Raw genomic sequence first — 12,632 nt, forward strand, 5'->3', positions numbered from 1 at the left:
AAAAAAAAAAAAAAACAAGAATATATGTTCAAAGAACTACTTCTTTGAAGGAAGGTATCCATGGTAGTCAACCTGATACTATATGGCTAAGTAATCCCCCCCAAAATGGTGCCATGTTAAAGGCTCAGCCACAGCCTCTGCTATTGGCAAGTTGGGTGCTCACCAGGGATAATAACCAGATTTGCTTTGGTGAGAGTAAATGCATAGTCTTCATCCCTGCTACCAAGGCTATTTTGCAAGGCTATTTTGGACATCAGTGTGTCCAAGGAAAAGAGGCCAACTGACACTCATGGAATGGGTCACCTTGTCTACCTGATCATTGAGAATCTGCTCTGCCAGGGGATAATCTTGGGGTAACATGCACATGGGACACATATAATCTTCAGACTATCCATTCTGAGAGGTCCAATAACATAATTTTTCTCTATACCTCCCTGTCAGCAGTTTTTCATTGTTTCTCTCCAAGCTTCAGTTATTCAGCTAAACCATTAGCCACTGCCCATGAATCAGCATAGCTCTGAATTTCTGGTTACCTCTCTGACAAAGCAAATCAACAATTAGCTATATTGCTGAGTTCTGCCTACTTGGTGAATTTCTATTCCTCTGTCATTCAGGCCACTCCAGTGTTAGGCTATAATACTATAATAGTTCATTTTTGTTATGTATCAGCATATCATGGAAAATCACTTGTAAATCCAGCTGGAGGTTTTTCTTCCTTCATGAGCTAATTATAGCCTTGGTTGAGGATTGAAGGAAAGGTAGGCATCCTAGGATTCTAAGCCATATCTTCCTATAACATTCTCAGACTTGCTGGAGATTGATCTCAAATATTGCTTTCTCTTGATGAGGGAGTTTGGTTGCACATTCAGTTCATGATGAGCAACTCAGGTCACACAGTGCCCTGTGGTCAGGTATTCATTCTCTACCAATATTCAGTAGTAAGCCAGAAACTATTTTTCAAAAGGACAATAGTTTTCTTCTGAATAGGGCATGACTTTGCTCAAAAATTATTCTGCTGTTGGTGTCTACAAAAAGCTCTATTCATAGTGATCATGTAACTTAGCAACCAAGACAAGACATATTAGAGAGTAAAAAAGGAAACTATTAATAATTATTTTAGGATGACAGGTGAAAACTCAGAATGTCATTGAAAACCAAGATGTATGGCACCCCTCTCTGTACAGCACATCTGTTTGCCATGGACACCATTTGGACCTGCTGAGTCATCATGCCCAATGGAAGAGCAACTTGCATTGCCTTCTAGATATATAAAACCTTGTTCTGCTCTGGACCACACTCAAAACTGGCAGCCTTACTTATTATATTATGTTATTAAAATTAATTGAATGTATCAGATTTCACTTCCATCTTCATGTATGTTTTAAGAATGGCCCCTTTTCTTAATCTTAGAACATTCATATGTCAATGTATTTATATAGCATCATGTTTCAGCTAAAGAAGCATAACATTTTAAATCATGATGGTCAACAGGTATACAGTATTTTCATTTTCTTGAACTATGTAATTCACCTTAATAAATAGTATTAAAAACTAATGTCAGAGGTGGGCAGATCACCTGAGCTCATGAATTAGAGACTAGCCTGAACTAGAGTGAGACCCCATCTCTAAAAATAAGGCCAGACATTGTGGTGGATGCCTGTAGCCCCAGCTACTTGGGAGGCTGAGGCAAGAGGATTACTTGAGCTCAAAAGTTTGAGGTTGCTGTAGCTGTGATGCTATGACACTCTACCAGGAGCAACAAAGTGAGACTCTGTCTCAAAACAAAACAAAACTAATGTCACGTTTTAAAATCTCATATTACAGTGAACATAGAAAAAAACTTTACATTCAAGATGTCATCCAAAAGCATTAAGTACAGAAAGGTTAAAAATGAAACTTAATGATTCCCGTACCAAAACTGACAGCCTTATAGGAAACTTAGTAAATGGGTTAGAACAGCACAAATATTTTATATGTAACTTCCAAAATCCAAAAAGACCAATGAACCTTTGTGCTTTTTTCCTAGTAACAGGTGGTACAAGGTATAGGATTGTATCTTTCACATTGCAAGTATAAGGGCTATCTGGAAAGTATCCAGCACATTATTCTCAACATGTGGGTCGGGACCCCTTTGGGGGGAGTTTGTAACAATGAAAATACATCCTGCATATCAGATATTTACATTATGATTCATAACAGTAGCAAAATTACAGTTGTGAAGTAGCAACAAAAATAATGTTATGGTTGGGGGTCACCACAACATGAGGAACTGTATTAAAGGGTTGCATCATTAGGAAGGTTGAGAACCACTGATCTAGCATGTAATATGCAAAATGGTATTAACAATGGATGAATACTTTGTGGATAGCCCTTATGTATCTCAATACACTTCAAATTACCTGGATACCAAGAAAGTTTTTGTTTTTGTTTTTTTGCAGTTTTTGGCCAGGGCTGGGTTTGAACCCACCACCTCTGGTATAGGGGGCTGGCGCCCTACTCCTTGAGCCACAGGTGCCACTAACACCAAGAAAGTTAATCAAGATGGTAGTCCCCTCGATTTGGGGGGTTGGGAATTGCCTCCATCCTGTAGCACATGTGTGTCTTAATATAGCACCTTTCCCTGCTTATCAGTTTAATCATCATGATATTCTGGAGAACGTTACAATCAAGATCCCTGGGTAATAGATTTATGATAGGGCTGAAGAGTTGCTATAGCCCTGAGGGAAGAAGACAAAGGTGTACTGCTCCTGTCAGGTGAAGGCAGACTGCTTCTGGTAGTTCTTGTTAATTGATAAAGAAACATTTGGCAGGTTCTTAGCTGTATCCCAAGTGCCAGGGGCTGTGTTGATTTGCTGCAATAAAAAGATTCCACAGCTAGAATAGCAACTGAAAGTTGAAGTCACCACTCCATTAAGCTTACAGTAATCTACAGTCTTCTTCAAAACCTGACTTTTGCACAAGTCAAGTAAACAAAGGATGTTAAATAGGGATATCATAGGAATCATTATCCTTCCATCTTTCTAGTTTAGAAAAGTTCCTGGGGTTTCACTTTGGCATGCCCTACTACTGTAATAGCTCTCACTTTGTTCAATGAATAATGTGGGTATTCCGCCAGCTGTTTAGTACGATTATTTCAATTACACATTCAGGAACAGGGAGAAAGTACAAAATAGGTTTACGACTTGACTTCATTGGGTGCATTGTGAAATAGACTCAAGCTAAATTTCCCTTCTTTCATTTGCTCTTCATGATCCTTCACTTCAAATAATGGACCACCACGCCTTTCATATCCCCAGAGATTAGCACCAGTTTGCAGGTATTGTCTAGTAGTAATCCTTACAAAGCGTAGTTTCGCACTGTTGAATGGAACTCACTGTAGTGCTGGAAAAGTTGCATATCTGTGTTGTTCAGGACTGTAGCTACTAGCCATATTGAGCTATTGAGCACTTGAAATGTGGCTATTGTGATTCAGAAACTGAATTTTCAATCTTATTTAAGTTTAATTAGTCTTAATTTCAATGTAAATAGAGAACTGAATGAAAGACTGTGATGGTCCCTTTGGGCAATTCAGATCATTTTTTTCTCACCAGATCAAGAGTTTTTTGGTTATCTAGATCACTAATAATTCTAAATCATGTTAATTCAATTATAGAAATTGAAATTATTTGCAGCTGGTCTTCACTTTCTGCAAGGGCTGCACTATAACTAGTGTACACTTCCTCTTAGGGTTTAGTCTTTTAATGCCTGTAGAGCTTGGGCAGTTAGGCTTACATTCTGTGGCATTCCTTGGACTCCAACTTTTGGCTCCTCTGCCCACCTTCTCAGCCTCTCTGCCAACTCTGGAGTCAGCAGACAACCCTAGGGTTGTCTGAACTCCTTTGGAATGCCTTCTTTTTTCAAATCTTGGCTCCATCATTCTTCACAGCTTATTAGTTTCCAGATATATCTTTCAGCAGATCGTTTTTAAATGTATATTTTGTCTAGATTTTCTAGCTTATACTTAGTGAAGAGTTGGCCCACATTATTTATTCTGAAAAACCATAAGCCTTTCCATTTATTTTGGCCAGGTGCCTAGGGATACTTAGTATGAAATCAAGTTTAAATTCCTCACTGAGAATTTTCTGGACTACTCTGAGGATACAGATTTGTGATATACTTTTACAAGAGATACAGTATGTCCTCTCCTTTCCCGTTCTCTATTCACTCTAAGACAATTTTCCCCTGCCTGTGGATAAAGGGGAAAGTTCTGATTCATTCTATGCTGAAGGTATATCCCTTTAGGATTCCAGATTCCGGGGGAATGGGGATGGAAGGGGTTTGGGGGAGGTGTCTCTGACTAAATGTCCCACGTTACCTTCAATGTGCGCTGGGCTTTGATTCTCTCGCCCCATGATACTGTCAAGCCATAGTTAAGTTTCAACAGGATTAGCGAATACCTTTCATGCTAAAGTGAGTTTCTGTGTTCATCTCTCTCTCTTGAGTTTTTAGATTTGACATACTCTGCTTCTCTACTTTTTTCAAGTCTCTTATACATATTAAAATGATGGATCTTTTTTCTTTATATGTTTTATTCATCACTCTAATTGTTTTCGGTGGAAAGCCTTGTTACGTAAAGTAAGAGAAGTCTCTACTCTCCTGCACTTCCATTTCCTTATATATAAGAGGAAGAAAATAAATGTGCTCCTATCTGTATCACAGTATAGCTGTAATTTCTCTGTGTTGGGTCCTTGATCTCAGGGTTCAAAGAATAAAACCATGTACCACACAGACCATGCAAGTAAATGAAAGGACAGAGTTTATTGAAAGATAAAAGAGATAAGAGAAAGAAGGGGAGCAGAACCTCCAGCAATGGAGGGGAACCCAAGTGGGAAGCTCATGTAGGCCTCTGTCTAGGGGTTTATATACTGCTTTTCCTATCCCATGGGCAGGGGGTGTTGGGAATATATGCCCAGAACATATCACAATTGGCCAAGGGCCTGTTGGCAGAAAATAGTTTTAAAACTGGCTGAGGAATTCTGTTCTTACAGTCTTTCCCCTAGCCGAGGCAAGAGGATGTATGTTCTTTATTCTAAGAGGAACCATCTAGATGAAACCACCCAGATGAGATACCTATCAGGCTGCTTTTTTCAAGACCTTGCTTGAACCCAAAGAATGTGGCCTGGAAAGGGCCTATTTGTGCCTATGTGGGGTCTGTGATGAGACTGATTTCTGAGCCCACCCAGGATTCCTGGGGGAATCCTGTATCAGTTGAAATCAGTGCTCTATGAAAGCTATGGGTCTCCAAACAAATCATTGGTATTATTTTCTTCCTATCCATCTATCTACACCCAGTCCACTCTGTGGATTCCTCTTCTTCTGTCAGCCTCTTAAATGGTCGTATTCCCTAGTTGTTCACACTTGACCTACTCTTATTCTTAATCTTTATATCTTTAATGGTGGTCTTGTTTCTTCCCAAGTCTTCTGAGTTCTAAGCTTATTAAACCAAAGTCATCTATGCCAAAATCTCCTCTCCTCTTTCCCTGGCCTCAGCAACTGGCACTTCTCTCCATCTCCTATGTAGTCTTCCAGGTTAGAAGCTTGGGCATCTGGCTCAGCACCCATAGTTCAGTGATTATGGCACCGGCCACATCCACCAGGGCTGGCAGCTTTGAACCTGGCCTGAACCTTCCAAACAACAATAACAACAACAACAAAATAGCCGGACGTTGTGATGGGTAACTGTAGTCCCAGCTACTTGGGAGGCTGAGGCAAGAGAATCGCTTAAGCTCAAGAGTTTGAGGTTGCTGTGAACTATGACGCTATAGCACTCTACTGAGGACAACATAGTGAGACTCTGTCTCAAAAAAAGAACCTTGGGCATCAGCCTGAATTCTGCCCTTCTGCACTCCACACATCCATTTAATCATCAGATGCTATAAATTCTACTTTCTGAATTTTTCTTAAACCCACTCATTTCTCTTATTCTCCTGTTTGGTCTCAGTCTCCAGTTTCTCCTCTCCCAACCAGCCCCCTTACTGTGTCAACTGGAGTGATCTTTCTAAAATGCACATGTGATTCTGTCACTGCCCTGCTTAAAGTCCTCCAGCAGCTTCCCAGTTTCCTAAAGATAAACTTCATTAACATTGCTCACAAGGCCTGACTCTGCTTTTCCATCCTCCTTTCTTTTCTCTTTTCTATTCATGATTTACCTCATCTATCCTGAACTCCTTGCATATTCATTTCTTGCTATTATCGCTATCCTCATGAGTTAGGGCAATATTTGACCCCCTCCCTCTTTAGACTATTACTAGTTTTGAGCTGAAATCTGCTACTTTGGCTCTCCCATTAGGTCTTTTCTCTTTCTGCCTGAAACTGCACAAATTGGCTTTTTCAGGCATGACCAGCACAGAGCACAGGGGGAATTGTTATCCTTTCTTTTAGTCACTGTATTCCTAATAATGCTATCTAAAGGAGCACTGGGTTTTTAGCAGCCACATCTTTTTTTTTTTTTTTTTTGAGACAGAGTCTCACTTTATCGCCCTTGGTAGAATACCATGGTATCATAGCTCACAGCAACTTCAAACTCTTGGGATTAAATGATTCTCTTGTCTCAGCCTCCCAAGTAGCTGGGACTATAGGCGCCTGCCTCAGTGCCTTGGCCTTCCAGAGTGCTAGGATTACAAGAGTGAGCCACTGCACCTGGCCTTGTAGCAGCCATATCTTAAGTCCTCTTTTACTTAGGCAGTCTGGTAAGCCATGTCTCTCTTATCCTGTGCATTGGCATAGTGGATTTTCTGTATCTTAACATAGAAGCTGATCTGACATTTGTCCTGATGTAAGCCCTTACTGAGTTCTATCTTGTTTGCTGCAGCCTTGGGTTCAGTCTGTGGAGAGATAGTTTTAGCATCATTTGAAGCCCTATAATGTAAAGTAAAAGAAATACTCTTTTACCATATAGATCAAGGATCTGGGCCCAGAGAATCTCAACACCAGCCAGAAGTCACACAGTAAACAAAGCAGCAGCAGCACCTGCAGAAGAGCTCAAGGGTCCTGATCCTCCTCCCCATGCTTCTCCTAATACGGCACATGAATTCCCATAGCTAACTCCAACCACTGCACATACTCTCAGCTTTTAAAACAACTAGGTTAAATTGCTCAGATTTTAAATGATATTAATTGTTTGCCAAGAGAAGGAACAACAGCCTCTTTGCCCATTTGCCCTATCAATGGAGGCCTGGTCACTGTCTATAGCGAATGTATCCTGCTTTGTATGCTTTCTTACTCTGTAAAATCTTTCTCTTCCCCAAGAAACTTTGTTTCACACTTAATAAAAGAGAGAGAGAGAAAGGGGGAGAGAGAAGGAACAATAGAAATAGCATCACTTTGAGGAGCTGGAAACCTCAGTTTCTACACTACTGATAGCCTCTGCCACTTGAAAGTGCTCCTCTCTCAAACTGCCACAGACAGAGCTCAGTGGGAGAGCCCGATGCTTTCTTCTAAAGCCCGGCATCTGTCCCCCTCACCCATCTAATAACTGCTACTCTCTTTTAAGATACTATTTTACAGACAAGAATGAAACTTGCCCATGCTATAATTAGGGTTAAGAAAAGTTTTTTCTTTTGGGGTTTTTTTTTTTTTTTTTTTTGAGACAGAGTTTCACTATATCCCCCTTGGTAGAGTGCTATGGCATCACAGCTCACAGCAACCTCAAACTCTTGGGCTTAAGTCATTCTCTTAGGTAGCTACAGGTGCCCGCCACAACACCCGGCTGTTTTTGTTGTAGTTGTCCTTGTTGTTTATCAGGCCCTGGGCCGGTTTCAAACCTGCCAGCCTCGGTGTATGTGGCTGGTGCCCTAACCACTGAGCAACGGGCGCCAAGACTAGGGTAGAATTTTAAGAAGGCAAAGCAGTACACTTATAACTTGTCACAAGAGACAGGACAGAAATTAACTACTTCATTATGGAGATTAAGAGGAGGTTTTTAAGCCTTATTTCTTAGCAGTTTCATATTTCACAGGAGTGAAGATTGGCCCATCAATTATAAATCAACAGAGCTGCCATGCAATGTTCCGTAATTGCTCTCAAAGATTAAAAATTCGGTGTATGAAAGTTGGTCCTTCCAGAAAGAGGAAGAGAGTTGCCCATGACCTTGGAAATATTGTAAACTAAAGACATCCTGTCTTCTCTGTTGAGTATCCCTGGTCTTTGGATTTTAAGCCTATTTCCCACACTGCTGCCAGGGCTCTTTCTGAAACTTTATCTGACCTGTCCTTTATTTTTAGTCAGAACTGTCATAGTTATAATCTTCAGAAGTCTGTCAGTGTTAGAGTAAGCAAAAAATTGGTGTAAGAACATTGGTGAATCTCATAGCCATGCCTTAGGAACATACTGAATGTAGGTCCTAGGCGCTGTGGAGCAGCCTGGAAGTACTGTCTCTCACCTTTCACATCTGCCCCTCTCTCTCACCACGAGACTATTTTTTTTTCACAAATAGGCTAACTGTATCCCTTAGGGCCTTGTGATGAAAGACAAAGCTTCTCAGAGCTTCTAATTATGTGACCGCTCCAGCCTCCCTTTCACAATGGCTAAGAATGTGGCAGATTGCCTTTCCAATCTTCATGGTTTCACTTAAACATTGCCTTCCCCAAGTGGGTGCCTTACCCACATTGTAGTGTTTGTGCATACAGTGTATCCATTTACTCCATAAGACTACAAGCACTTAAGGGGTGTTCTTTTTTTCTTTGTAATCTTAGTACCTGGCTATATAAATATATGTTAAAGAAATTCATGAGTGTGAATGAACAAATGAATTAGTAATTCGTTCATTTTGAGAGAGTACACCCTCACTAAATTCTTCTGTAATATATTCCTAACTTCAGGTGTATATGACAGTCCTAGCTTTTGAACTCACTGCCTACATTTGTTAAGCTCACTTTCTCTAGCCCAAGCAATGGCTACCTTTATCCATCTCCCCATCCTTTAATCCACATGGGGCTTGAAGATGTGAATGTGAAAGGTGGTATGCCACAGTGGAAAGGGCCTGGATCTGGGGAGTTGAGAAGACCTAGGTTCTAGTTTGAGCTCTTTCACTTTCTAGTTATGAGACTTTAGGAGCTTGAGTTTCCTAATCGGAAAAGGAAATAAGTAAGTGCTATTCTGTGATAATACATATAAAATGCTTGACACAATGCATTTTCCCTTCCTCTTGTGCGTGTGTTCTGTGGCTTGTATACGTGTATGCTGTATATATTTGTGCCTATGTGTACTATTTTGGTATGCGGGTAGGATGGAGTATGAAGGTAAGAATCAAAATGTGATTTGAATCATCTGCCTGTGTTTGCAATAGAGTAGACTTCATCTACTTGGGGGCACAAATTAGGTCACATTATGTAATACCTAAAATGCCCCCACTTCTTCCTGCCCACCTATGTGATTCAAGACATCCTGCTCCTTGAATCTCACTCTTAGGTGTTTCTGGGAATCCTCAGAGAGTTTAAGAAGAGACTTCTCAACTCCTTACTTGCATTTTATGAAGGCATTTCAGAAGAGAACCTCACTGCAGCCAGTGATCGTGCCCTTAATTCAGCCTACTTTACCCCACTTGGTAGCAAACCTGTGGTCTATAATAGCAGCATTATTTCCCAGTGCTCCTATGGTTATCAGTCCAAGAGGTGACACAGCATACCAAGGAGTCTGCCCTGAGCCAAACTTGTGCAGTGTTCTACCCACAGAATGCTCCCTCTAACTAGGTCATGCCTCATTTACCCTGATGTTTCCACAAGCACTACCCATCTCCTTTCACCCCAGTCTGAGTGATGTGTGTAACCTTCTCTGCACAGAAGCCAGTATGTATGGGTGGAGTTTGAGGAAAAGGAAGGTGGGGAGGGAATTATTCCTCTGTGCATCTCAACAGGGACCACTGTTGGGCACTAGAGAAGTTCCCAGGCTGGTTAGACTTCATCTGCTTGGGGGCACAAATTAGGTCACATTACATAATACCTAAAATGCCCCCACTTCTTCCTGCCCACAAGACATCACATTCCTTGAATCTCACTCTTAGGTGTTTCCGGGAATCCTCAGAGAGTTTGAGTTTCTTTTTTTTTTTTTTTTTTTGAGACAGAGCCTCAAGCTGTCCCCCTGGGCAGAGTGCCGTGGCATTACAGCTCACAGCAACCTCCAGCTCCTGGGCTCAAGCGAGTCTCCTGCCTCAGCCTCCCAAGTAGCTGGGACCACAGGCGCCCGCCACAATGCCCGGCTATTTTTTGGTTGCAGCCATCATTGTTGTTTGGCGGGTCCGGGCTGGGGATTCGAACCCGCCACCTTAGGTGTACGTGGCTGGCGCCTTAGCCGGTTGAGCTATAGGCGTCGAGCCGAGTTTGAGTTTCTTATCCTCTACTATTTCCTGGAAATGGTGAAGCTTGTTCCCTGCCCTTGCTCATTACTCAAGATCTTTGCACTCACAGGGAGGCATCTGAAACATCACTGACAAGCAGGAGGTACATCCTGAGGTTCCCAGCGCTGGAGACACTGATGTTGGATGACAACAAACTCTCCAATCCCAATTGTTTTGCCAGCCTAGCCGGGCTCAGGAGGTAAAGCCACAAGCCTCTCTCTGCAGGGCCCTCTATTACCCCCAGCCTTATGCACATTCTGAGTGCTGCTCTGAAGCCAAAAGCCTGGGTTTAAATCCCAGCTTCACCACTTATCTCTGCTGTGTGGCCACGGGTAAGTCATTTATTCCCTTTGAACTTTAGCTCCTCTATAAAAATGGGCATCAGTCAGTAAGGCCATTTTTTATCATGTGACTAAATTAGAAGCAATAAAGAGAAAGGAGAATGGGAGGAGATACTACACCAGACAGAATCCTGACCCTGAGAGAAGAGACAAAAAAGAATCAGAAAAAGAAATTGAACTGCTGAGTTCTATGTATTTGAAGTAAAGAAAACATTGGCATTTAAATGGTCAAGCTTTAGATTTCCTAGAACATTTACTTTGGATTCAGCTACTATTTTATGCCAGACCAGTTACATATTGTCTCATTTAATCTTCACAAGAAGTTTGAATGGTTAAGGAATATCCCCATTTTAGAAATAAGGATATTGAGGTCCATAAAGAATAAGTCCCTGGCTCAGGATCACACAACAAGAGTAAGAGTCCAAGCCTACTTCCATGTTTTTTCCCTAAAGTTGCTTGGTAAATATCCCTGAGGTATCATTATTGCTGTATTCATTTTCCTTAATTGAAGACTGAAGAAGTTAAGCCTGGACCAAAACAGGATTTTCCGGATCCCGTACCTACAGCAGGTTCAGCTCCATGATGGGTCGGGGGACTGGTTTCCAGGCAGGGGAAGTCCCCAGAAAGAGCCCCAGTCTGTGCTACAGTCCAAGCCATGGACGAATGAGATCTCAGAGGCTCAACCAGATTATACTGTACTGCCCATGAAAAAGGATGTTGACCGGACAGGTGAGTGAGATCTCTCATTCCAGATTCTAGCCCCATACTGGAAATAAACTTTTGAGGGTTAATTCTGAAAGTCTGTGGCTCCCTGGGGAGCTGCTGCTTTTAAGCTGAACTATTACTATTCAGAGAGATGAATATTTCAGTGACTTACCAAGTGGCTCTATCAGTTAAGATGCTCTTGAAATTCAAATAAAGATGGATACGTTTTTGTTTTGTTTTGTTTTGTTATTAAATCATAGCTGTATACATTAATGCATTTATGAGGTACAATATGCTAATTTTATATACAGTTTGGAATGCTTACATCAAACTGTTTAACATAGCCTTCACCTCACTGACTTACTGTGTTAAGACATTTATATTCTGCAGTTAATAGATTTGACATGTACCCTTGCAAAATGCACCATAGTTGTGGTCCCACCAATTACCCTCCCTCCATCTAACCTCGCCCCTCCCCTCCCCCTCCTTTTTCCTCCTTCATTCTGGGCTATAGCTGTGTTTTATCTTTCATATGGAAGTGAGGGTGATTATATATTGGTTTCATAATAGTACTGAGTACATTGGATACTTTTTCTTCCATTCTTGAGATACTTTACTAAGAAGAATATGTTCTAACTCCATCCATGTAAGCATAAAAGAGGTAAAGTCTCAATCATAATATTCCATGTTATACATATACCATACCACAATTTATTAATCCATTCATGAGTTGATGGGCACTTGGGCTTCTTGCATGACTTAGCAATTATGAATTGGGCTGCAGTAAACATTCTGGTGCAGATATCTTTGTTGTAAAGTGACTTTTGGTCTTCTGGATATATACCTAGTAGAGGAATTGCAGGGTCGAATGGGAGGTCTACTTTTACATTGATACTTTTTTTTTTGTTAAGTCATTTGTACATAGATCATGAATACATTTATACCATTATGGGATTCAGTGTGTTGATTATTTGTACAAATTGGAGTGCTTACATCCTACTAATCAACATAGCCTTCACCTCATTTACCCAATTACAGCATTAAGACATTTGTGTTCTACACCTGATAGAGCCAACTTGTACTTGCAGTATGCTCCATAGGTGTTGTCCCCCTCTATCAACCCATCCCCCTCCCTTCCACTCTCACTCCCTTTCCCTCACTTATCCTAGGCTAAAGTTGTGTTTCATTTTTCTTTTTTTTTTTTTTTTTTTTTT

The 12,632-nt window shown here is 41.1% G+C and overlaps 1 protein-coding gene across 1 annotated transcript in view; it reads left to right on the top strand.

The window, feature by feature from the left end:
• Positions 1 to 12,632, top strand: part of XRRA1 (X-ray radiation resistance associated 1) — a 104,912-nt gene that overhangs the window by 40,194 nt on the left and 52,086 nt on the right. The window contains exons 9-10 of the mRNA XM_003781362.2: positions 10,443 to 10,571; positions 11,225 to 11,442. Of these exons, the coding sequence (XP_003781410.1) occupies positions 10,443 to 10,571; positions 11,225 to 11,442 (347 nt within the window). The remainder of the gene's footprint in view (positions 1 to 10,442; positions 10,572 to 11,224; positions 11,443 to 12,632) is intronic.

Source organism: Otolemur garnettii, unplaced genomic scaffold, assembly GCF_000181295.1.
Source record: "Otolemur garnettii isolate 467f Iridium unplaced genomic scaffold, OtoGar3 scaffold00001, whole genome shotgun sequence".
Lineage (NCBI taxonomy): Eukaryota > Metazoa > Chordata > Mammalia > Primates > Galagidae > Otolemur > Otolemur garnettii.